This window comes from Eulemur rufifrons, chromosome 20 (assembly GCF_041146395.1).
Source record: "Eulemur rufifrons isolate Redbay chromosome 20, OSU_ERuf_1, whole genome shotgun sequence".
Classification (NCBI taxonomy): domain Eukaryota; kingdom Metazoa; phylum Chordata; class Mammalia; order Primates; family Lemuridae; genus Eulemur; species Eulemur rufifrons.
Genome location: NC_091002.1, coordinates 43177194 through 43203409, shown reverse-complemented (window position 1 = coordinate 43203409; position 26216 = coordinate 43177194). Strand labels below are relative to the sequence as shown.

General features: G+C 47.6%; 1 protein-coding gene across 2 annotated transcripts in view; it reads left to right on the top strand.

Moving 5' to 3' along the window:
• Positions 1–26216, top strand: part of ATP9A (ATPase phospholipid transporting 9A (putative)) — a 114217-nt gene that overhangs the window by 69515 nt on the left and 18486 nt on the right. For both annotated transcript variants that reach the window (XM_069496244.1, XM_069496245.1), the window contains exons 14-19: positions 6212–6424; positions 15771–15932; positions 20661–20753; positions 21730–21813; positions 23166–23336; positions 25531–25629. In XM_069496244.1, coding sequence (XP_069352345.1) covers positions 6212–6424; positions 15771–15932; positions 20661–20753; positions 21730–21813; positions 23166–23336; positions 25531–25629 — 822 coding nt within the window. The remainder of the gene's footprint in view (positions 1–6211; positions 6425–15770; positions 15933–20660; positions 20754–21729; positions 21814–23165; positions 23337–25530; positions 25630–26216) is intronic.

Sequence of the window (26216 nt, the reverse complement as noted above, 5' to 3'; positions counted from 1 at the left end):
GCAGGAAAACTCCAGATTATTAATACAAGGCTGTGTAAACAACAAGAAAATGGCCCACACGTTGTGAGATAAAACTGTAACAAGCTAAGGAGATGTGCTGATTTTTCCCCTGGCTTATTTATTTATTGGTACCTTTTTAATTTAATTTTATTTTGGTGCCTTTAAAAAAAATTACAATGTAATTCAAAAACCATAAAATTTGCCCTTTTAAAATATATGATTAATTTTTTTTAGTATATTCATAGCACCGTGCAACCGTTGCTGCTGTCTAATTTCAGAACATTTGCATCACCCCGAAAGAAAGACCACATTGCTTGAACCCTTGGTCTCCCTCTTCCATCCCAGCCGCAGGCAGCCACCAGTCTACTTTCTGTCTCTCTGGATTTGCCTATTTTGGACATTTCATATAAATGGAATCAAACAATATATGGCCTTTTGTGTCTGGTTGTTAGTTTAGCATATTTTTGTGGTCCTTTCAGGTTGTAGCACGTGGAAATACTTCATTCCTCATTATAGCTGAATACCAGATATGATTTGAAATTTAAATTCAAATCTATAATTCTCAGTGTCCCGTACCCTGAGTATATGTTATTTTGAGATGTTAGCTAATTGCACAAGAAACACTGTTTTTCATTTTTATCTTATCATTTTAGAATTCTATTTTCCTCTTGTTATATAATACACAGTAGTACTATACACTGTTTATACAAAGTTAAGTATATACAGATGGAAGGTACTCAAAATTTTTCCCAGTGTGTGTTATATGATCAAAATATTTCACGGTAACTGGTCTGTATTACCCAGTGTTTGTAGTTGTTTGTTTTATTTTACCCAGCAGGTGGGAGTATCTTCATTTAACTCGTTAATATGCATTTCAGGAAAAAATGAATGGCTACAGGAAACGGGAGCCTTGTGGTACTGCTTTTGCGTGTTCTTCTAGCCTGTTTTGTACATTCATATATTTAAAAATTTATATTTAAAAAAACATAATTGGGATTATTCTGCACACTTTGGTCTGTGAACTGTCATTTTTAACTAAACATTTTGTCTCTGATATGTTTTAGGATTTGTTGTGAGAATTGGAATTTACTGAGCTTTGTTTTTTTTTTTTTTTGATAAGCATGTGAGTTTGTGGTTTATTTTCCTGTACACGATGCATTCAATCCGTCAGTACTTACTGCATGCCAGATAGGATTCTTCTCACTTTCTTCATCCATAGGAAACATATCGAAGGTTCCATTTACGTTTTCTTGTGGAAGAATTTTTTTTTTTAGTCTGTATGTGTTTCTCTGTGACACAGAAGCCTACTTGTTTTTTATTCATTTAAATAAGCTCTCCTATTTCTTTATGATATGCTTTTTACTGCAGAAGAAATAACACAGATGAGCACAAAGGTAAAACATCGAGATCACCTGGGTTCACATCACTCAGCAATAACCAACATTAGCACCTGGGTGCCGAAAATGCCAAACCATTTGCTCTGCATTTGTGTGTCGACACGTGTGCTCTATTTCTCTGTGTGTGTTTCTTTTATTCTTTTCAACAAGAAGACAGTATATTCTTGTAATTCTTTTTCACTAGAGTTGAGCACCAGAATTTCTTGTAAAGTTTCATGTGTGTATTTTTATGCGCGCGCGCGCGCACACACACATTCCTGGGCCCTACTGCATTCTTTGGGAATAGGGCGCTGGTACGTATATTTTTAAAAATCTTTATTGGTTATTCTGAGACTCGTCCCTGGTTAGGAACTACCGCCGGAACAACACTGTCCACCTTTCTTTTCACTTCTGTCAGGGATGGTGCTCATGTTTCATGGTTTTGTAACAGGGCCCAGATAGGGTCAGGCAAGTGAGGAACTCCCCTAGCAAGTTTAATGAGCTGCCAAAAGAACTCAGTAATCAGGGCAAATCATAGTTTAATGCAGTATTTTAGAACATCTAATGTAAAAAATCTGTGAGGAACAAAATACTGAAATTTTAAGTGAGAGCAGGACCCATCTTTGCACCAGCACGGTTTGGCCTCAGATGCTCGCCCTGGTCCTGGCCCTGGATTTGGAGGATCATGGGGTTTGCATCACGGTTCCTGCCATTATATTAGGGTTCTCCTTATTGACATACTGGAGCTGGTTCATTCTGTGTCGTGGGGGGCTGTCCTGTGCATTGCAGGATGCCCATAGATGCCAGTTCGCACCCCACCCCCCGTGTGACAACTAGAAATAATCCCCAGACGTTACCAAATGAGGAGCAACATTATCCAGGTTGAGAACCCTTGTGGTATTTGGATAAATTGAAATTTGTTGGCTTTGTCAACATGATGATATCATCCTGTTAAATAGTAAACATGGTATTTACTCACTTAATCGGCCAGCAACTCCGTTGATTTGTTTGGAAGTGGTGGTGGCCCTTTGGGGTTAATTAGTCATCAACTTTGTGCTTTTTTGGGGGGTGGGGTGGGACCATCATAACAGAAATTCCTTCTCTTTAATAGTGTATTTGTATCGACAGCAGCCCATTCATAATATCCATTAATATGACGAACGCCCTTATGTGGTGAAGTTTTAACTGCATTCAGAAAGGAAATTGGTATTCGTGGTGACCCAACATTTAAGTTTCGTATTAATCTTTCCTGTAATACAGGCTGGAGTTCTTGTCGGGAAAGGCCCTGCCGTGGGTCCTTAATGAGAAACGGAAGCTTATTTTTCGTGATTCTCGGCGTCTTGATCGTTGGCTGGGATGCCGTAGATGAGTCTGCCGCCTTGTATGATGCGAGACACCCACCTGGGGCCCGAGTCAGGGCCCTTCGTGCATGGGGACCTTTATCCCCTCCCAGCACTGACCTGTGCCGGGTTACGAAGTCACTTCTGACCTCGTGTTCTGCCCTCCCCCCCTACACAAGATGACCAGTGGTTTCTCCCCAGGGCAGAGAGAGTCATAACCTGCCTCCGTGGGCACCACATCTGTTTTTGTTTTCCCTTGGTATTTTTCAAGTAAGAAGAAATGTGTGTAGGTTAAAGGGCCGATGGGGAGGAGGTTAGAGATAAACACTGTACGAGGCGAAACTCTTCCATATGAGGAATGTGGGGATATCTGAAGATGGGCCTGACGCTAGGCGTCACCCCAGCCAGGCCACCGGTGAGTCTCAGCATCTTCGTGGTACGTGTGGGTTGCTGTTTGCTGTGTGCATGAGTCTTTTATTTGACAATTAAGGGAAGCAGTTTCAGCGCCAATGATTATTCCCTCTCCTTCCCGAAACAGTAGGAAAGGGGGACAAGTATTCATTTAAGAGAGAAATAAACGAATGTGGAGACATTAAGCCCATCGCCTGTGTTGCTGGTCGGGCCTGTCATCCTTGTCCTGGGATCCGTTCTTGTTGGTCCCTTGATCTGAAAGTGAGGTCTTTAGAAAACTGTACTGTCCATGGTTCTCTTGTTGCCTTACTTGGGAATTGTTTTACCTGGAATATAAAATCTCATAGCTCTGTGTTGTTGCACATTTGAAATATTAGTGGAAGTATTTGACTCCTGTGGACGTGAAATCAGACGGTTTTACAAAATCCGGGAGTTCGTGGAGGACGCCCCCCTTCGCTTGGCTTTTCATTCAAACCCACTGTTACTGCAACTTGCTAACCACGGCAATTACATTGTCAAAGGTCTTGTTATTGCCCCTGATGTTAAGTAATGATTCGGTCCAGGTGTGGAGGAATGTGGGCGAAAACGAAGACACGTGTTTGCAGCTAGAACATAAATTACAGAACTTGAAAAAGAAAAGGTTCTTGATTTAGTCTCTGCAATAGAGAGAACTTTTCTGTAAATCTTCAGTCGTCTTGATAATTTTAGGGTTGAATGCTTTATAATTAAAAGCACTTGGCAAATAATGATTCATTTAAATCGGAGTTCTGATTCATTACTCTAATTATTGTTACCATGCAGTGCCCTTTGGCCTGGAAGTGAAACTCGTGTGCTCTTGACACCAGAGGTTAACAGAGCAGGAAGCCAGAGCACTGCGTGTCCCCACAGTGACCAGAATAATTTAGTAATTGTCTAATTACCTGAGCAGTCTAATGCCACTACTAAAAATAGTATTAAAAAATGAAATGAAAGTCATTCTCTTGTTTCTTGTAACCCATCTGTTCTCTATTTCGGCAGCCGTGTGTCACGGGTGTAAAACACGGCCCGTTCTGAAGGATCAGATCACATCTCTTCTGTTGGATAAATATGTTTTTAATGAAATGTAGAATCCAGTAACTCCATAAACATTTCTAGCTTCCAGTATTCAGTTAGCTACTGGATAGTTAATAGTTAATAGTAAGACTGTTACAGGTGATCCTTTGTCCAAATTTGTGATTTAAAATCTAGAACTGAAGTTGGTCAATTTGATATTTATTTCTTCTTGAAAGTGGAAAAAAAAAATTCATGTCCATTGAGGACTTTCTGCCACTGGCTCAGGAATAGTAAGTTATTAATTTGTTCATTTGTTCAGTAATTATTTACTGCATGCCAGGCACTGCCCGGTACTAGGAGTACAATGACGAGTGACTCAGACAAGCTCTCTCTGTTCCTGTGTTCAAACAGGAGGGAGAATCACCAAGGAAACCAGCCAGGTTTGGCCAGCGAAGAGAGGAACGCCCAGGGTGACATGGCAGCACAGCTTGCAATGGGGAAGGCCAGGGGAGCAACATGAACTAGGGGTTCAGGGAGGCCTCTTTGAGGAGGTAACGTTTGAATTGGGACCTGGGTGATGAGATGGAGCAAGCCAGCCCTGCAGGGATCTAGGCGATGGCATCCCAGGCGCGGGCACAGCAAGTGCAAAGGCCCTGAGGCAGGAAGGAGCTTGGCAATGTTCAAGGAACAGAAGGGCCAGTGTGGCTAGAGCAGGTGAACGAGGAGGACAATGGCAAGAGGGGAAGCTGGAGAGGTGGGCCCCTAGTGAGGTGGGAGGGCATCTGGATTTTGTTGAACACTGAACCATAGACTGTTAACAAGTGTTTTTTCCCACCAGTGGTCTTAATTTTTTATTATATTCCAAAGCAATAGAACCGTTTCTTCAAAGGATGGCCTACGAGGCCCCTGATATGTGCCACAGATAGGGAGAGGCCACAGACAGATAGGGAGAGGCCACGGATAGATAGGGAGGGAGAGGCCGCAGCTGTCCCCTCCCATCCTGCCACACTGGGCTGTGCTGAGCAGGTTTTTCAGGATCCCTGGGACTCAGTGTGGGTCGTGGGTTGAAAACCACCCCTTTTGCCCACTCCTCTCACTTACAGGAAACTGAGGCTCAGAGAGCAGCTGTAACTCGCTCGAGGTCACACAGCTGCTTAGAACCCATCCAGGAATCAGGCTCAGATTTCCTAACCTTCAGTGCTCTTTTTACCACGTTGCTTGCTCTTTGGAAGCTGAGCCACATGTCGATGGGTGAGGAAGGGTGGAGAGGGACCGTGTATGCAGTGGAACTGCTCCTTAGGCAGGAGCTGGGGTTTGAAGTCAGCATGGAAGGCAAAAAGTGAACATGGTTAACATTATCCTTGAAAGTCAACCTTAAGCAAAGTGCCGGGGGCCACTCCGCAGGGGGTTCTGTCTAGCCAGGGCGTAGTCTGGCTGTTGCTGGTGCGTCTCGCCAGACCTGCCCTGGGTTGCTTGTTACTAATGATTGTTACCTCCGTAGAATACCAGTTGAAACAGTTGCCTTCTATTGTAAACCGAGAAGACTATAAACTTAAAACAGTGGTTCTAAACTGAGGATGGTTTTGCCCATGGGGCATCTGGCAACATCTCTTGTCACAACTGGGGGAGTACTGCTGGCATCTCGTGGATCTAGTGGCTGGAGGCCAGGGATGCTGCCAAACGCCCGACAGTGCACGGGACAGCCCTCACAGCAGAGAGTGACCTGCCCCCAAAGGCAGTAGTGGCCAGGTGCGGCCCTGCTCTGACCGACCAGGATCCCTTTCATGCAGTGGGCTCCTCGTCCTGATGGAGACCCCTGGCAGCACTTCAGGGAAGACACATTCACTCTGTCCACAGGTAGCATCACTCTCATTCATTAACCTGTAATGTTTTCCTGTCTTTACTTTTTCCTCCCTAAGCATAAATGATCGGAACGCTGAAAATTCCATGCCATTTTTTGCAGCGTCATACAGATACACCTACGGCTGTTGCTCCACACTTCCAGGCCCTTCCTTTCTCTACTCATCTTCCTTATTCATCTCCTTCCTGCAGCAGTCCCAGGACCCACCGGCTCAGAAGGGCCCCACGCTCACCACCAAGGTCCGGCGGACCATGAGCAGCCGTGTGCACGAAGCGGTGAAGGCCATCGCGCTCTGCCACAACGTGACCCCCGTGTACGAGTCCAATGGTGTGACCGACCAGGCCGAGGCTGAGAAGCAGTACGAGGACTCCTGCCGCGTGTACCAGGCCTCCAGCCCAGACGAGGTAAACCCGGGCGGGAGCCAGGACGACACGAGTTCAGACACGGGGAGGAATCGCTCTTCCTCTGGAAGAGACAGTCACGGGCTTGAGTTGTCCCCTGTGTTGGCAAGGAGTGAGAGATCTTGTTTTGTAACTCAGATGGCCAGCACGAGGTCCCATTTAAACCACATAATTTAAAAAAAAAATTTTATAATTTTAAATAAAATTTAAATTTTATAAACCTAAATAAAATTTAAAAATGAAAAACATTTAAATAAAAGCTTTTTTTAATTTTATTTAAATTCTAAATTTATGTTATTTAAATTCTGTACAGTTCACCCATTTAAAATACACAGTTCAGTGGTTTTTCAGTGTGTTCACAGTTATATAACCACCACCACAATGAATTTTAGAATATTTTCATCACCCCAAAAGGAAACCCCACACCCATTTTTTCCCACAGACTCCCCTCTTTTTCCTCCACCCTCTAGTCCTGAGCAAACACTAATCTACTTTCTGTCTCTGTGGATTTGCCCACTGTGGACCTTGCATACAGCTGGAGCCACACAATAAATGGCCCTTTGTGACTGGCTTCTTGCACTTAGTGTAATATTGTCAAGATTTCATTCCTTTTTATGGCTGAATAATATTCCATTTATGAATATTCTCCATTTTGTTTATCTCTTCATGAATGAATGGACATTTGGGTTGTTTTCATTTTTTGGCTATTATGGATAATGCTGCTGTGAACGTTTGTGTACAAGGTTTTCAGTGGGTATAGATTTCCATTTCTTCTGGGTATCCACCTAGGAGTGAGACGGAAGGGTCATATGTAACCACTCTGTGTTTAACCTTTTGAGGAACTGCCAGACTGTTTTCCAAAGTGACTGCACCATTTTACATATCTATCGGCAGTGTATGAGGGTTCCAGTTTCCCTTCATCTTGGCCAATACTTGTTATTGTCAGTGCTTTTGATTCTCGACATCCTAGTGGGTGTGAACTGGTATCTTGGTGTGATTTTGATTTGCATATCCCTGATGGCTAATAATGTTGAGCATCTTTTTTATGTGGTTATTGGCCATTGATATTATCCTCTTTGGAGAAATGTCTGTCCATATCCTTAGCCCATTCTTAATTGGTTTATTTGTCTTTTGTTGTTGAGTTTTAAGAGTGCTTTATACATTCTAGATACAAGTCCCTTATCAGATACATAATTTGCAAATATTTTCTTCCATTCTGAGGGTTATCTTTTTACTTTTTTGATGGTGTCCTTTGAAGCACAAAAGTTTTTAACTTTAATGGAAGTCCAGTAAACTGCATACTTTTAAGTTGCTATTCATATCTAGGGATATTCTCTTGCTAAAACCAAAAAGAGTCCAAAAAGACTTAGTGATACCATGTTCGAGAGCGTGGGGCTTGGTAGCACACTTGCCTCTTTGATATTTGTCTATAATAAGCTCCCGATTGCTTTCCTGCTTAGGGGGTCGTATCATAGGAACACCCTCCGAGCATGCATAGGCAGAGGACTCACCCAGTGTGAAAATAGTCTCATGTCCTTTGTCCCCTGACTTGTGTGTAGTTTAGACACAGGCCTCTGTTTCACTAATCTGTTAACATTTTGGCCTTTTTCCTCCCCACAACCCCCCAAATTTTGTTCTGATTATAGAAGTAATTTTTATTTGGTGTAGAAAATTAGGAAATTTTAGAAAAACATAAAAAGGAAAATGAGTCAGTTGCAATCTCATTCGTGAAAGATAACTATAGCTAACTGGCCTAGAGCACTGGGTGTGTATCAGGCCCCATTTGAAGTGTTTTCTGGGTACTATGTCATTTAATCCTCTCAGTAGCTAAAGAGGCACTATTGTTAGTGGTATGATTTGGTTTGTGAATTCAGCAGGTGTTTTTGAGTGGGCTGGCACTGTGCTGTCAGTGCTGGGCAAGACAGTGGCCTGTGCCCCCAGGGAGAGGTGTGAGTGGCTCAGTAGAGCACATGAGTCCTGGGGTCCACGTCTATGATGGGGAACGACACAGCAGGGCTGTTGTGAGGCCATGGTAGGCAGTCAGTAAATCCTGTGGCTCAAATTGAATGAGTATTTTCTCCGTCATTTTTTTTTTTTTTTAGAGATGGGGTCTTGCTATGTTGCCCAGGCTGACCTCAAACTCCTAGGCTCAAGCGATCCTCCCAGGTAGCTGGGACTACAGCCACATGCCACCACATCTGACTTCAAATGAGTATTTTTAAGGCTCATGATAGCAATGACCAGAGTGCTTCCCAAATTTTTTTTTTTTTTTAAATCATTTTACTCTTCTACCAATGTTACGAGGACTCCCAGTTGGTTTTCTTGTTCATTTGGGGAAGGAGGGGGCTTCTCGGAGTGGATGAAGTGTTTTAAAGTTCTGGATTAATGTACAAGTGTTAAGTATCAAGCCTGTGGTTAACGGTGGCTGGGCGGATGGCGCAATGCAAATCTTGACAAAGTTCATGAGTGAAAGAGCACTTGAATGTCACCTTCCCTGTCCTGGTGCTTCTTTCTCCTTTCTTGGGGCAGTGGAATTTGTCATCTGGGACACTTCTTCCGGTCAGCACGGTGTCTTTGGAACGGTTCAGGCTATAAAACCCAGTTCATCTGTGACTGTTGACATTTGACTCAGGCACTTTAGGAGTAAAGAATGTTGCATCTCCTGGTCAGTTTCTGAGTTGGGGCGTGTGTGCAGAAAGAAAGGCTGGGGAAGGGGTGTCGGTCCGGATGATCCAACTGATCTACTGGTACTTGTGCCATGGTAGCTGAGAACTTTTGAGGTTTATCATTATTTCTTTTAAGTCTATTGGATCTTGTTTTCCCCTTCTGGAAGGAGAGTATGACACCATGGAATGACAGGTGTGAGAAAGGACCGACCAGCATCTTAGTAGCTATGGACCAGGAACCGGGAACTTATGGGTATTTGATGGAATTCAAATTTGAGCAAGTTCCAGATGTTGACGATCTGATGAGCACTTGCCTGTGGGCCCTGGGGCTCGAGCTGGCATCTCTGGGGCCTGTGGTGCCTGTCCCACGCTCCTCTGTTCCCACTGAATTTTGGTATATTTGTTTCAGGGCTGCGAAAAGATTTTTCCGTGAGGGTAGATCTTCCATAGAGTGCCTGGTGCCTCTTGGCTCCTTTTTGCAAAGCCAGTAGTGCTTTATCTCTTCTGTCCTTTGATTGCACTCGGATTCAGATTCGTCTTGTTTTTCTAAGATTCTGAGTCATGATTTAGGGCAAAAAGAGAGGTATTTGCCTTTGGCCTCTTCACAGAGGCCAGTGTTACCTTGTAGCTATCTTTTTTTTACTTTATTATTTTTTATTACACAATTATTTCATGTCTACAGTAGAACATGTGAAAATAGAGATAAGAAAAAAAGTAAACCATGATCTTCCTAGAGGTGTAACCACTGTTATTATCTTACTGATCAGCCTTCTAGACTACTTCAGAGAATGCACGCTGCAAAATACAAATTCATTTATATCAGTACATCATGAGACACAAAGGAGCCTAAATCCAGTTGAAGCGAAATGTTTCAGAAAGCCGTTCTGTTTCCAAATCCCTGTAGGATTCCACGTAGACTTGGCTGGCTCTAGAATCGTGCCTTTGAAATTCAATATCAATAAAGCATTGCCAGTCTAGGCAAGGTCAGTTTATGGAATACATATAGAAACCAGTATTCATTTGACTTGGGAGCTGCTGGAGTAATTTCTACCAGTTGGCGTAGGATTCGTTTCCTGTAACAGAAAGCTGCATTTCCTAAATTTGTTTCCTGTGCACATTCCGCCTTGGAAGCCTTGAAGTATCTTCATTCAGCTATCGATTACAGCCTGGGGGGCGCTGGGCCCTCCCTGCCCCGTACAGTAACTCGTGGGGGAAATGAAATAGATGTAATCTGACCAGAGAGAAGTGCCCTCAGATGCTGTGCAGGCGGGTCTCAGCCCTGGCAGCATGCCACCGTTGCCAGGGGGTTCGGCAGCGGGGAGGGGTCGTGATGATGGTGCAGCTTTTAAAGCATTCATTTCTTGGTGTGAGTAGGCAAGGAGATGCTGTCTCGCGAGCTGCTAGAATCAATCCTATGATGCATTCAATGTCTTTTCCATGAATTCTTTCATATTAAAAGCTTTTCTTTTTTTTTTTTTTGAGACAGAGTCTCACTTTGTTGCCCGGGCTAGAGTGAGTGCCGTGGCGTCAGCCTAGCTCACAGCAACCTCAAACTCCTGGGCTTAAGCGATCCTACTGCCTCAGCCTCCCGAGTAGCTGGGACTACAGACATGCACCACCATGCCCGGCTAATTTTTTCTCTATATATTTTTAGTTGGCCATATAATTTCTTTCTATTTTTAGTAGAGACGGGGTCTCGCTCTTGCTTACGCTGGTCTCGAACTCCTGACCTCGAGCGATCCACCCGCCTCGGCCTCCCAGAGTGCTAGGATTACAGGCGTGAGCCACCGCGCCCGGCCAAAAGCTTTTCTTAAGGTTTTAAAATCACAGGTACTGATGTCCTCACTACAGGAAAAAGTAGAAATTGTAGATTCAAGAAAAAGTTGATAAAAATAACATATAATTCTTACCAGCTAGTGATAAGTACTGTTTATATTCTGGTGTGGATTTTCCCAGATTTTTCCTAAATTTATGCATGTATATGTATAGAAACAATTGTAGTACAGAATCATACTGTAGTACGTATCGTTAAACAGGAAGGAAGGTAAACTAAGTAACATCCTTTAGAAAGTCATGTGGCTTTTCTGTTTCTGTAGAATTTATGCATATGTGTGTATGTGTGTGCGTGTGTGGGTATGGGTGCCTGTACAGGCACATGTGATATCTGTGCACATGTGCTCTGTGTGTGTGTGCACACATGGATGCATAAGTGTGTGGTGTAAATGAAATCTGCTTGCTCTATTTGGCCTTGCCTTGAATGGCTCAGTGATTTCAGAGCAATGAATTACGGTTCTAGGTAACGTGCAGAGTGTTCTGCGTGGCCCCCGCAGGCTCACGGCGGAGAGTAAGTCCATCTCCTCCTTCCCTGAGACTTCAGTTCTCCTAGGTCTCTTCCTCTGAGGCACCCGCTGTTATTAATATCTAAGTATCCTTGCAGAGTTTTTTCTTTGCATGTATTACAATTTCCCTTGCCCTTTGTTAAAATATTAAAAACAATTTAAAAACACAGTTGTAATTTAATGTAATTATAAATTGTTTTGCACCTTGCTTTTAGCAACTCATTTTTTAAAAATGTGCCCATTTTGCAGATGAGGTATTGATATTAATATAAGTTGGCTAAGAAACGTTCCCAAGGTCACATTGCTGGCAAAGTGGAAGCCAGGCAGCCCATGTCCAGAGTCTGGACTTATTACCCTTAGTACCACTTCCCTACCCATGGGGCAACGGCTTGAAAGTGCTTTGCAACCTCATGAAGTGCTGTAGAGAGTTCCAGAGCCTGCATTTCAGGAACTCAGGGCTAATACTGGGTGATATTCCACCGTCTCTGGTTATCCCTGGCTGCTCTAGCCTCCCGGAGCACCCTGTTTGAGCTAGTGTTCAGAGACTACGTATCTCCCAAGTTCAGTGGAACATTGTTTTGTGTCTCTTCCCTCTATCCTGGGGAGCTTCCAACCTTGGTGAAAATAAACCTTCCTCTCCCAGACCCTGGCAGCCCACCTTCTGAGTGTCCTGCCTGTGCCACCCCGTCTCTCTAGGCTTCTTCCCATAGAAAGGAAAATTCAAATGAGTGTATTGCACTTAACATAATGACCGCCAGTTCCATCCCTGTTGCTGCACATGACGGAATTTCATTCTTTTGTGTGGTTGGATAGTATTCCATCGTGTCTGTCTGCTGCATTTTCTTTATCCATTCGTCCGCTGACGGGCACTTAGGTTGATTGTGAATAGTGCTACCATAAACACGAGGGTGCAGATATCCCTTTGATATACCGATTTCCTTTAGGTGATAGACATCCTAAATACCCAGATTTGATCATTGTATGTTGCATGCGGGTATCAAAATATCACACGTACCCCATAAAGAGGTATAATTATTATGTAACAAGAAAAAAAATGAGTGTGTCTTTCCTCTAGTCCACAGTGTCCTTGAAACTGTCCTGTTACAAATGGCCGTGCAGAGCTGGACAAGGAGCCGTGTGGGTGGGTCTCGCCCACGGCAGAGCCTGTGGACGGAGGCCTCTCTGCAGCCGCCTGGAATGTCAGCCCGCGGGCAGTGACACAGGCAGGGCAGGACAGCACAGCTAATCTAGAGACAGCTGACCTAGAAGCACGTTTTAGTTTCAGTTTACCCCCTAATTGTAACAGTAACACAAACTTGTTAGAGAAAAGGTAAAAAGAATTTGAGGAAAAAAATAAAATCATCCATAGCCCCCAAACTCAGCCATAATCACTGTTGACATTTTGATGTTTTCCCTTCCTGTGTTCTATACATATAATTTAAATATTTAGTGTCATCCCACATTTTATCTTTGTTCACTTAGTAAGATACCGCATTATCCCTTTTCAGTAACTATCTATGATAAGAAGGTTTTTAATGGCTACACTATCTTCTGCCGCTTAGATACACCACAGATTATTTATTCTATTTCTCTTAAGATTTAGGAGGTTTCCTGCTTTGGCCATCGTAAATAATGCCACGATGCACTGCCTGACGTATTTATTAACTGTCTCTCGCATTTCTGATCATGTTTGAAAAAGTCCCAGCTGTCTCATTTTGTATCTTCTTAAACTCCTTGCTGAGAGTGAGGGTAAAAGCCACCGGGGAACTTGAGCATGTGGTGCAGAGAAGGGCTGGTGATCTCCTGGTCCTTTTGCAGCCGTGAGGTTTGTTTTCGTTCTGCAACCACATTCCTATCTCAGTGAATGTAAGGTGTGTGCAGCTCCCCTAAATGCCTCGGTGTCAGGCCCGGACAATGACGACATTCGGACACGTGCACGAATGAGCCTGGGGCGGTGAGTCCTAGAGATTTAGGAGGGTAGTGGGGCTTTACCATTACCTGGCCATGCCTTTGGACCCAAAGGTAGGGTCATAGGACAGAGGTCAGGAACTGTAGGAAAAACTGCCCCATCAATGTTATTTATTAACCACTGAGGTAGAGTCTTGAAATAGGATTTTGGTGGTTCAGAATAGCTGGGGGCTATTTGAGACAGGACTGGACAGTGTTTTGGGGACACTGTAGAAAACTGTCACATGATCCTTTCTCGGTGTTAGCTCCTCCAGGGGCCACAAATGCAGAAGTTCTGTCCACGTCATGTTAGGGTTGGCCCGGAATGGACTGAAATGAATAGTCATTTCTAAGTGACTGCGTTTGTAGGGGGATGATGCCATTCTTTCTTCTTAAATATTAATTTTTGTCAGAGTTAAGTGATACAAGGTTGAATTTCAAGCACAGAAAATTTGGATTGAGGAATGGCCTTCTATGCCACCATCTCGTCCACTGATGCCTAGAAGGCTGTGTTTTGTTTCATGCTGTGTTTAAAAAAAAAAAAAAAAAGTTGAAGCAATATTTAAAAATCACCTAATTTTATATAAAAATCAGCTTCTCTTAAGAAAGATTAGCTTCAAAAATAGCAGGCCCAATTTCTACCTGGCAGTGCTTAATCAAGGTGGTTGGCTGCTGCCTCAGTTTACCCAGGAGCCCTGCATGGCTTGGCATTGGAACCTGCAGCCACCATCTGGCACATTATTGAATATATTTTCTTACTGAGTAAAGAAAACCTTAGGTCTGTGGATAGATTTACAATCTTGAAAGGCTGGATTTCGGGCTGACTGGCAGCTCTCCGTGAGCCTGGGTATTTATCTTGTTGAATGCCACCAGAGAACCCCTTCTCATCAGCTGTCAGATTCCCGTCTTGGTATCATACGTGCTCTTGGGATTAGTGTGTGTCCTGCTTTTGACAAGAATTCAAGGCTACTAAGCATGGTCCGACATATTACCCAAGCACAGGGGCCCACGAACAAAGGGAAAATTTTAAAAACTTGTCACAGGTGGTTTATTGCTGACGAACAAATGATGAAAAAGCCCTTTCATGGACGGTTTCTGGTGTTGGTTCTTCAGATGGGCATTTTAGGAAGGGAAGGGAATGGGCTCTGCCCTTCGATTTCTTCTTTTCACCGAAAGCAGAGCACACGGCAGACTCGTGAGACACAATTCCCTCCCGCCCCTTCCGTGTTCAGCATTTGAGCTGGTTCCCACATAACTTACTTGTTCATCCATTCACTTTAGTGAGGGTCCTTTTTCTCCTGCTGCCCTGACCTCGGGTGATGGAGACCCTAAGTCAGTCTGTTGACAACGGTGAGACTCCACATCAGCGTGTGATGTACGCGATTCCTTTGAACCGAAGCTCGGAACCGCCGTAAGAAGTAGCCTTGCTTTTGGATCATCTTGTTGTGGAGAGGAATGGAGTTTTCTTAACTCACCCCCAAATATTTGTCTTGCCCACAACTGAGAAGTGTTACTGAGCACCCGGATTCTAGATCGGTCTTCCCCGAGGATGACTCTGGGGGATTTTATGTGTTCTGTTAGGAAGCACCTTTCCATCAATGCTGACTTACATTCAAGTCCTGAGAGTGGAAGGTGGGAGTGAAAGGCCCCCCGCAGGTTCCTGGACTGTGGGATCAGCCCCCAGGAGACTGATGACGTTTTGATTAGGGAGGTGGGTCCCGGGAGTGTGGAGTGGCCGCAGGCGTAGGTGTGGTGGGTTCCTTAACTCCACTGCCGGGTTGACTGTGGAAGGAAACAAGGTTTAAAGATGTTCATGGGCATTTGTAATCCGTCCTTCCTCGGAGACGCGTGTCATTCTGGACCATTCCAGGTCTGTGGTTCAGCTTTTCCCCTCACATGGACCTGTGGGGTCCGTGGACGCCACTTCCGGTTCTGGAATTCCAGATTCCTTCTTGATTGAAGTTCAGAGGGGGCTTTTGGGGAATTAGTCTTCCGGAAGCCCAATATCACACAGTTGGGGGCAGAGCTGCCCAGCTGAGAGCCACTGTTGATGCTGTCCCCGTGCAGTGAGAGTGAGGCTGCAGGGACAGCTGGAAGGTGAAGGACCCACCAGCGTCCTGCCCCTTCTTTCCCTTTGTGGTGTTTGGCTCAGTGCAGGTTCTTCCAGACGTGATCTGTGGTCATGCGTAGTCGCTCTCTGCCGTGCCTCTGGTGTGTAGCCTGCTTTGAGCCTGAAGAGGGGCAGCTTTGAATGCGGGAGCCCTCGCTGTCCCCAGGGACAGGGACTGCTGCATGGCACCTATCTCTGTGCCCCCTTCCGCCTTGTGCTCTGGTGCACACCCTGTGGACCGGGGCCCTGGGCTGTGTGTCTGACCTGTGACCCTGTGTTCTGTTTAGGTGGCCCTGGTGCAGTGGACCGAAAGCGTGGGCTTAACCCTGGTGGGCCGAGACCAGTCTTCCATGCAGCTGAGGACCCCTGGCGACCAGATCCTGAACTTCACCATCCTGCAGATCTTCCCCTTCACCTACGAGAGCAAGCGCATGGGCATCATCGTGAGGGTGAGTCGTCTTTTATTTACGTCTGGAGACGCAGGTTCACACAGCTGGAGGACGGTGGGCTGGGGTTTGCCCCAGGCTGTCTGGCTCCCAGGTGCATGCTCTTTTCCACAGGACCTGAGTGTTGGGGCGTGACCAGAGGGAGTTGGGAAGCTCGCAGAGCATGGGAAGCTCGCAGAGCAGCTGTGGCAGGTTCGGGCAGTACGTTAATTATGGATTGCTGCGTAACTGACGACCCCATATTTAATGACTTCAAACAACAGTACAGACCCCCCTCCTTATCCGCAGTTTCATGGTCCACAGTTTCAGTTACCTATGGTCAACTGCGGTTCAAAAAAAAAAATTAAACGGGCAAAAATATTTAAATAATTAAAAATATTAAATATTAATTCCAGAAATAAACAATTCGTAAGTTTCAAATTGTGTGCCGTCCTGAGTAGCGTGATGAGGTCTCGTGTTGTCCTGCTTTGTCTGCCTGGGCTGTGAATCTTCCCTTTGTCCAGCGTCTCCACGCTGTCTACACTGCCGCCTGTTAGTCACCTAGCAGCTGTCTGGGTTATCGGATCGGCTGTCGTGGTATCGCAGTGCTTGTGTTCGAGTAACCCTTATTCTACTTTTATTACAGTATATTGTTATAATTGCTCTATTTTATTAGTTTTTGTTGTTAATCTCTTACTGAGCCTAATTTATAAATGAAGCTTGATCATAGATATGTATGCATAAGGAAAAACCATATAGTATATGTAGGGTTCAGTGCTCTCCGTGGTCTCAGGCATCCACTGGGGTCTCAATAAGGAGGTTTTGCTATGTATGTGTTAAATATTATCTGCTAGTCTCTGTGGGCCAGGAACCTGGGGGCAGCTTGGCTGGGTCTTCTGGCTCACGGATTGGCCAGAACCGCTGCCGTCCAAGGTGCTACTGAGGCCGGGTCCGCGTCCAGACGGCATCAGTGTTGGCAGAGGTCAGCTCCCAGTGGGCTGTTGGACTGAGGGCCTTCGCTCTTTCCTGCCTGTTGGCCAGAGGCTGCTCGCGGTTCACGGCTGCGTGGGCCTCTCTGTAGGTCGGCCCGCGAGTACCGGGAGGTGAGAACCATTGTGAGCCGTCTTAAAGGCTGCCTACCACCGCAGCTGCTGTGCAGATGACCCAGTGACACACCCACAAACGTGCTTTGGAACATCCCATGTTAAGGGTTTTTGTGTCCAGATGCCAGTAGGTACTTTCAGACCCTGTGGGACGTGTTCCTTGGCAACGCTCGGTGGGGAGGGAGCGTTTTCTCCCGCGGCTGTGCTCTTCCCGCTGGCCCGCACCTGCCGGACCCGTGGCTGCTGACCCCTATCTTGGGTACACATCTGCTGTCAAGAACATCGTGGTCTGGAAGCAGCAGCATAAATCCTGTGGGTGGGTGTTTCCTGGGGAATGAGAGTCATTATCTCTTATGGAATTACTTTAATTTTGTTCCAGCCTTTGTTTTTTTAAGTTCTAGGGCCGTGGGCTCTGCTGAGGTCATTTGAGGGTTGAATCATGAAGGAAGAGTCCCCTGTATCGGCCACTCTAGAATAAGTGAGTGGTACACACCACCCTTCGTTTAGTCGTAAAGGACTCTCGTTCCCAGGCACTTGGCATGTTTTATGAGAGGTGACCCGTAGGTCTTCCCACAGCAAGAAAAGGGACTCTATACCTAGAAGTATGGGATATTGTCAGATGAGCAAGTCTGTTTTTATTTTAACATAGCATGCCCTCCTTCCCAGGTTATAAAAAAAAATCAGCATTTATAGTGAAAGGATTTAGAACAAATATGTAAGAAAAAGGGGATTAAAGCTATTCACTTGCATTTTCACCAGCCAAAGACTCACCTTTTCAGGGGATTTCCTTTCAGTATTTTTTCTAAGGATATAGAGTGTAAATATCCACACACATTTTCATAAAATTGGTATCATATGAGGCTTTCTAAACTCCTCCCCCTCATTGGACTGTATGTATGTGATAAGAATTTTCTCCTATCATGAAAATGTGATTTTAATGATTTTTAATGTGTGTATGGCGTTTTGTTTTGTTGAAAGAACGCACCCCTATTTCATTAACTGTTTTTTGGTTGCTTAGGCTGTTTCTCATTTTTGGCTTAATAAAAATAACACCGTGAGCATCCATCTTTGCGAGACCGTCTTTAATTAAATACATGTTATTTTGCTAATTTTTTTTCATTTTCCGACCTCTCTTTACCTTTGGTTTGGGTGGGTAGAAATGCGTGTCCAGGGCTTTTGGACTAGTTCCCCACTTTGCACAATCTCACTGTTCTCCTCTGATGTGGTGTTTTTCATCCTGGAGGCATTTGAGCATGTCACCACCCCAGGTGGGGGGCGCTGCTGGCCTCTGGTGCTCAGCATCCTACAATGCACAGGACAAACTCCCTGGCAAAGAATGACCTGGCCTCGCCTGTTCCTGGCGCCGAGGCTGAGAAACCCCGTTTGGATATGTTCCTGTAACCCGCGTGCTACATGCAAATGACTGTCCAATTACCCGATGGGAGGAAGTTTTAAAACTTCTCTCTGGTTGGTTGATCGACTGCTGACAGTTGACAGTTCGGCTCTCCTGTCTGATTAAGCCGTTTAAGCGTGTGTGAGCTCGTGCACGATACTTGGCAACATCTTCCTGCAGCCACGTAGCAAGGTCATTTCTCTGCATGAGTCTCTGTCTCCTGGGCAAGGTTACAGAAGCCAGTCCCTTTGGGTCTTGTGTGCTTGTCTTTCTGAAGGAAGGTTGTGTCTCTGTTTTGTTTTTGTCGTGTACAAGATGTTCCAATGCCTTCTCCCCCTTCCCATGTGGAACGTTGAAGCGGGTCGTTGGTATAGATCATACCACTGTCGTCGACGTCGTACTAAAGGAGGCCTTTGAGCAGGTGCCAGACACAGACCACAGTGGGAAAAGATGAGGCCCCGAAACAATGCCACACAGCCAGCCGATCTCTGTAAATTTATGGCGTAATCTTGCCATAATATGGGAACGAAATAAACTTGTGATGAACTTGGTGGGAGGAAATGACTCATGGGAGGAGATAGTTGATACAGTATTTATATTGGACACAACTTCTAAACTTGCCTGCGCCCCTTCCAGAGGAAAGCAAGCTGGGTTGGGGGAGTGATTTCCTATGGCCCTGTCGTTAAGCACCATTTGGGCGAAGGCGAAAGGGGAAAAAAAAACCCTGATGCTTTCATGTTCAGACCCCACGGCGTTCTCTGGCCTGAGTCACCAGCAGCCGGAGCAGCAGCCCGTCCGAGATAAGCGTGCAGTTGGTTGTACCCCTTTAACACTCAGACGCCGCGTCTTGGCCGGGGATGCTTTATGAGTCATCGTGTGGCTCTAGAAGATTGTCAACCATTGGAGGGCATTTGAAAGTTATTTTAAAAAAGGAAACCAGACCGCTAATTTGGCTTTGGGTATTTATTTCATATTTAGTGAAGAAGTTACAGGCATTTATTCTGGGCTTTCCCGTGGTGGCAAAATTTAGGCGCAGGGTTGATGGCCGGGCCCAGTCTCCTTGCCCGTCTCTGCTGCCTCCCCCTCCCAGAGACTCAGAACAGGAGGAGAGAACGGAGTGAGGCAGCCATCCCACCCTCTGTCCTCAGAGCCGGATTTAGTCTCGGCACTGTGGCCGCGTGGCGCTGGGGGAGTTCTTGGCCTTCCTGTGCACGGCAGGGTGCTGAGATGCCGGCACCACACACCCTGAGTGTGACAACCAGAAGTGTCTCCAGGCACTGCCTGGTGCTCTCTGGGGGGCAGACTTGCTGCCATTGAGAATCCCGGGCCAAGCCTCGCTCTCCCCGTGCAATACGAGCGAGGGGCTGGAGAAGTTACTCTCGTCCCAACAGGAATGACACCACTGAGGGGGCACGTTCTGTGTACCTGGCCCAGGCGACCTGCTCCTCTGTGTGAGTTGTCTCGTTTCAGCCACAGCAATCTATGTGGTAAGAATTCCTGTTTCGCAGATGAGGAGACTGAGGTTTAGGGAAAAGAAGTTGCCCATCCAGCTGCACACAGCTGGGAGCTGGTGCCATGCCGTGGTGTTACCCACTTCCCAGAAAACCGGGTCAGGGTGAACTAAAACTCCGAGCAGCTTGAGCTCTAGGTATGTCCGTAGATAGACATAGGCATCTGGAATTATCTAGATCCCTGGTTCTTGACTGAGACGATTTGCCCCCAGGAGACATTTGCTAATGTCTGGAGACGTTTTGGTTGTCACCATGGGGTTGCTACTGGCATCTAGCGTGTCGAGGCTGGGGATGTCACTCAACGCCAGGAAGGCCCCACACAGGGAAGAATCACCTGGCCCCAAACGTTCATGGTGCCGAGGGTGAGAAACGCTGGTCTAGGTCACGAGCTTCCCTGCTCTTTTCGGTGGACAATTTGGTGGTACTGGCAGTCCTATGTATAAATCTGAAATCACCTTCTGACGTGGGAGTCCACGCCAGTTAGAGTAGTAATAACCTTCAAAACAAAGGGCGTAAGTCCTTTTGATCCTGCTTCCATCATTTAATAATTTTCCAAATGCTTTGAGTTTTCTTCTGCTTTCTGCAGCCTTTGCCCCAAAGCGAGGCCCCTCTCACTTTTCATCTTCGGCCAAGTGAAAGAACATTAGTGTCTGTTAAGTGCACTTTGTACACTGTCACGGGAAGCAGGCATTACAGAAGGAGGGTGTTCCTTTCAGTTATTCATGCCCTTGGCCTCTGTCTCTAGGATGAATCAACTGGAGAGATTACGTTCTACATGAAGGGAGCGGACGTTGTCATGGCCGGCATCGTGCAGTACAACGACTGGCTGGAGGAAGAGGTAAGCTGGTGACTGGCTTCATCAAAGTGAGCAGGGGAGGGAGCAGGAGAAGACACATAAGACAGAGTCACTGTCTCTGGTAACCTGATCTCAGACATAATGTCCCCTCACTTTAGCCTCATTGTGTGTGTTAAGGACGAGTCACTAGGTCCAGCACACACTTAAGGAGGGGGGTGATTATACAAGGGTGCAAGTTCCAGGAGGTGGGGATCCTTTGGGGCCATGTCCGAGGCTGCCTACCCGTTTGTGCTGTGGACAGTTGGCCAGCAGCAGGAGGGACAGAGCGCTCAGGTGTCTTGGACCATTTTTGTCCCATCTCTCAGCTCCAGGCAGGGAATTCACACTTTACTAACAAATGAACATCCTCCTTCTGCTCCAGTGCCCCTTCCCATGCTACGCAGTGTGCAAAGTGCACTTAACAGACGCTGATGTTTCAGTAACATCATGACTAGCGATTTCCTATTCAGGGGCTGTGCACCCAAATGCCTGCAGGAGCCGGGCAGTTAACGGGGATGAATGAAACAGGCCTGGATGTGTTTTCCTGACAGTTGCACTTAGCATGTTACATACACTGGAATGTTCTTCACTTGACAACTACATTTCCTGGGAAGACACAGCGGCAGCCACTCCTCAGCCATCATCGATTGTGGTTATTTGGGAAAGTGTACCTGGTTTTGTCAGGTGTTCAATGTTTCCACCGATTCAGCAGTCCAGATTTTCGTGTGAAGTCTTACAACATTGACTTAAATTCCAGCACATACGCTGTGCCCATAGCTGCCCCTCTGCAACGTCTCCTACGAAAGGTTCACTTCAGGGAAGATCGCCTTAGGGGAAAGCGGTTTTCTGATTTGCCATTTCCCCTGTCCCCTTGGGAGGGGGACGTCCGCATCAGCGTGCAGGCCCTGCCCTGGGAGAGCCAGGGTCCCTGGAGCCCAGTCTGCAGCACAGCTCTCACCTACCCCCGTCTGCTTTGCAGTGTGGCAACATGGCCCGAGAAGGCCTGCGGGTGCTCGTGGTGGCAAAGAAGTCTCTAGCAGAGGAGCAGTATCAGGACTTTGAAGTAAGTTGTTTGGGGACCTCTTTGTTGTGTCTGCAGCCCTGCCCACCTCCCCAGTCCCCCCTGCTCATTCTGTCGAGCTGTCCTGACGTCATTTCTGAGCACGCTGGGGTCACTGCTGTTGCAGGGTCTTTGCGCTTGCTGTTCTCTCTGCCTGGAACTCTTCCCCCACGGGACTCCAGGGCCCACTCCCTCAGCTCAAACGCTGCCTCCCTCGAGAAGGCCTCCTGGACCATTTCTCTAAGGCAGCCCACCTGTCACTCTTCATCCGTCACCCCATTCAACTTTCCTTGTTGTGCTTATGATCCTTTTTAATGACCTTATTTATTTTTTTTAAACATTCATCTTATCCATCTTTTTTCTGGGATCAAGTCTTTTTGAGGGCAGGGACTTTATGAGTCTGCTTGCTCCTATATCCCCAAGGCTTAGGCCTGTCCTTGGCACAAGGTACACCTTCAGGAAAATGGGCATAAATCACCCTTTTGGAGCCCTAATTTCTTTCAGCTGTAAAACTGCCAGAGTTGAACTAGATCATTGATTGTTCATGTCATCTTGTCCCACGGATTGTGTTCCCTGAGGGGAGAGTCCTTGCCTTGTTCACTCCGTGTCCACGGTGCTTGGCGGAAAGCCGAGTGCTGGGGTGAGGGGGTGGGGGGTTAGGGCAAGGCCAGGGGCGGCAGGGCCAGGGGATGGCTTCGTGGGCCCTCACCCTGTTGTCCCCGGAGAAACCCTGTAGGTCTGACTCTTTTATGTGTGTGTGCCCTTTGTAAACCTTTATTTAGTAAGAGTTCTACCCCCGCTAAGTGCTACCTGACTTTAATTTTAAAAGCATATGTTTCGAATAAGTCCATTAGGGGGTTTTAGGTTTTCTTCCAGGTTCTTGCTAACCTGATATAAAGAGGGAATAAACAGAGGGTTGGGTCTGTGGTCTTCAGGAGTGGGAGTTTGTCTTTAGGAAGCCGGGTGATCTGGAGTTGGGGTTACAGAGTGCGTGACGTGTGTGGGAGGTGCCTTGTCTGTCTGCAGATCTTGGGCTCTACCTGTCCTTGAGACACCCAGTGGGGTTGGTGCTGTCATTGCCATTTTGTGATCAGAAGCAAATGAGGCTCAGAGAAGTTAAGTGACTTGCTGAAGGTGTCGAAGCAGGTGAGTGTAGAGCACAGGGTGCGACTCAGGTCTGTCCCACTCTGTCAACACTCATGACTTGGGAGCAGGCAGGGAGCCTGTTCCTCCCTGTGGGGTCCCAGCCCACCCACCTGCGGTGGGATCAGGCACGACCGTTCCACTCTTGGCACTGGTGGGTCAGCCTGGCCTCTCCCAACCTAAGCGGTGACACGTCTGCTGGTGTGTCCCAGGCGCGCTACGTCCAGGCCAAGCTGAGCGTGCACGACCGCTCCCTCAAAGTGGCCACGGTGATCGAGAGCCTGGAGATGGAGATGGAGCTGCTGTGCCTGACGGGCGTGGAGGACCAGCTGCAGGCGGACGTGCGGCCCACCCTGGAGACCCTGAGGAACGCCGGCATCAAGGTAGGGCGCCCACCAGGGACCTGGCTGCCCTGTGGGAGGGCCCCCCAGCCCGAGAATAGTTACTTCTCGGCAGAGTGGAGAGATGAGAAGGGGGAGAGCGTGGAGGGGGTAAGAGAGGAAGCCGGGAGTGCCCTCTCTACGGGCCACGGCCGTCGCTCCTGCCCCTCCAGCCCCGATTTCAGAAGACAGTGTGCGTGGCGTTTGCTTTCACTATGTGGGGGCCTCCCCCGATCACGCCAGGCTCCCTGTCACTCGGTGCTGAGCAGTGTCCAGTGTGCGCGACCAGCAAGCTGGCCTGTTGGTATGGCTGAGTGACCAACTGACTTACCACCCGGCAGAGTGACCGTCGGCACCAACAACTGTCGTATTTACGTTTTATACTCTTATGTTTGGGGCCCAGAAAGTATGTTCAGTAGTTCAATCTGAAGAGCCCAGTCAGGGGCACCTGGGACCCTGGTTCTCAGTGAGCCCCCGTGGGGTCCTAGCAGACCCTCGGCTGGGGCTCCCGCGGACACATGTGTTCTGCTGCGTCCTGGGGGCCTACCCTCGGGAGGACCACGTGCGGAGGACGGGTGAGGCACCGGGCTACGTTCAGGCCCGCTGGCCGCTCACACACGTGTGTCCGTGTTTCCTTGTGAACCACATTCTCCCACTCACCTTTGGCCCACAGGTTTAGTTCATCCCAAGGAGATTACGAGCAAGATCCCATGTTCCACAGTCTGGTGGCCGGAGGCCCGTTCCTGCCGCACTGTGGTGTTTACAACCGCACGCCGGCAATGTCTGAGACTTCTCCTCCCGGAGTTTTGAGATTCCGTTTTCTGCTCCCGGCTTCGTCCTGGGGGTCTCCTCCTCCTCGAGACTGTTCTATTCCAAAGACGAGATTTATTCGCATAGTGCAGCCCCCACCTCTCTTTCTGGTTTCCCCTTTTAGATGCGAAGGGACAGGGATGAGGTCTGCGGTGTGATCTTTCACGGGAACCTTTCCCCTTCAGCACCTTTTCCGGGTGCAGAAACCCGGAGAGGCGGCTCCCGCTTCCTGTAGCATCTCCTGTCGTCCCAGCAAGGACATTAGCCACAGGGCGCAGCTGATGGTTCTCTCCATGGTGTTCTAGAACTTGAGCCTCCAGCGCCTTCCCCAGTGTCTGTTCTTTTACATCAAACCCTGAAAACCTACTTAATTAGGATCACTTAAAAGAATACTGTTTTCAGGCCGGATGGGATATTGAGGGTCAACCCCAGAGGGACCGGTGGGAGGCATAGCCCCCAGCGGTGGCCTGTGCCTCCCTTCTGACCCTCAGTCTGCCTGGGTCCCCGTCCCGCCCTCTGCGACCCTTGGCAGGTGACTCAGCCTCTCAGTGCTTCTGTTTCCCGGTCTCAGAAAGTTACCATGAAGGTAAAACGCAGCTCAGCCCGGGTGCCTGGCAACTCGGGAACATTTGCCATTGTTTTCTTTTGTGTGTCCCCCCCACTGTCCCCCACTGTCCAGGTTTCGTTCGTCCAGTATCCCCAAGACTTCTCCCTGCTGGGAGCAAAGAGAACAAAAGGGTTAATGAGGTAAAACAGAGCAGGAAGCACATTCCATGCAGACTTTGAAGACCTGGGCTCTGGCCTGGTTAGGCCAAGAGGTCGCTGTGTGGCTTATGGGGCAGGTCACCTACCCTCTCTGAGCCCACGGCAGTGAAATGCGGAGTGACAGGTACAAGACGTGGAAGAACCTGGTCCAGTTACTGTCGTGTTTTAGAGGCAGAGTCAAACCCCGGGAGAGTCTGTCACAGGCATCCGGCCACATAGAAAGTCTGCAGTGTCATCAGCCAGTGTTTCCTGTAGGACACAGCGGAGACCTCTCATTCACACAGCCCTTCCCTTCTTTTAAAGTCTTCGTTTCTTTAAGAAAAATCCCCAGAAGGAGGGTTATGAGGTCCAGAGGCCGAGCTTCATGAGTCTCCTGCACACGTGGAGGGAAGCTCGTTCCAAAAGCGTCCCGGCAGCTTTTGCTGCCACCAGCAGTGGTTGGTCAGGGCCCGAAGCCCTTGAGCCAGAACATTTCCTGTGGTATGTTGGGGACACCATGAGTCTCAAGGAGGTAAAGGGAACATATCAAGTTCAGCTCAGTGTTCTTGGAAACTCAGCTGACGCAGACGACAGGCGGCCTCAAAAACTAACAAACAGGACCTCTCTTGTGCCGTAATTTCAGGTTTGGATGCTGACGGGGGACAAGCTGGAGACAGCGACATGCACCGCGAAGAATGCACATCTGGTGACCAGAAACCAGGACATCCACATTTTCCGGCTGGTAAAGTGTTCTCTGTGTTGGGGCCCCGTGGGGGTGATGCCTTGGTTTGTCCCGTAACCTCATAGCCTTGAGTGGACCCCTGAAGAGGGAAGGGGCAGCGTGTGGGTGGGGGAGCAGCCTAGGCCACGGTGGGTTTGGGCAGCATTGCCGAGCGACCCAGGTGCGGGCTGAGGAAGTCCTGCCAGCAGTGGTTTGGGAGTGCCACGTTCCAGCCGTGTGCTGATACTGGGCTCTTGACCTTTTGAGGGGTCGTAGGCCCGTTTGCAAAGCTGATGAGAGTTAGACACTACCCTCGGAACGAGGCAAATCAGCTCGAACATGTGAAATTGTGTATATGATTCCTGGGACTTCACCGAACCCCCAAAGGCCAGGTCCCTGGATAAGAAAGAAATTTCAGACCACAGACACTAGGCTGCCTGTCTCTGAAGGGACACGTTTAGGAACACTGGGGAGCCCTTCGATGGGGGACAATTGGGTGGCAGATGAGAAACTGCCTGCCCTCGTAGCAGCCATGGACAACAACAGTGACACATCAGGAGCTGCTCCCAGCTGCTTCACTGCATGCGGGACGTGAGGGGCGCTAGGTC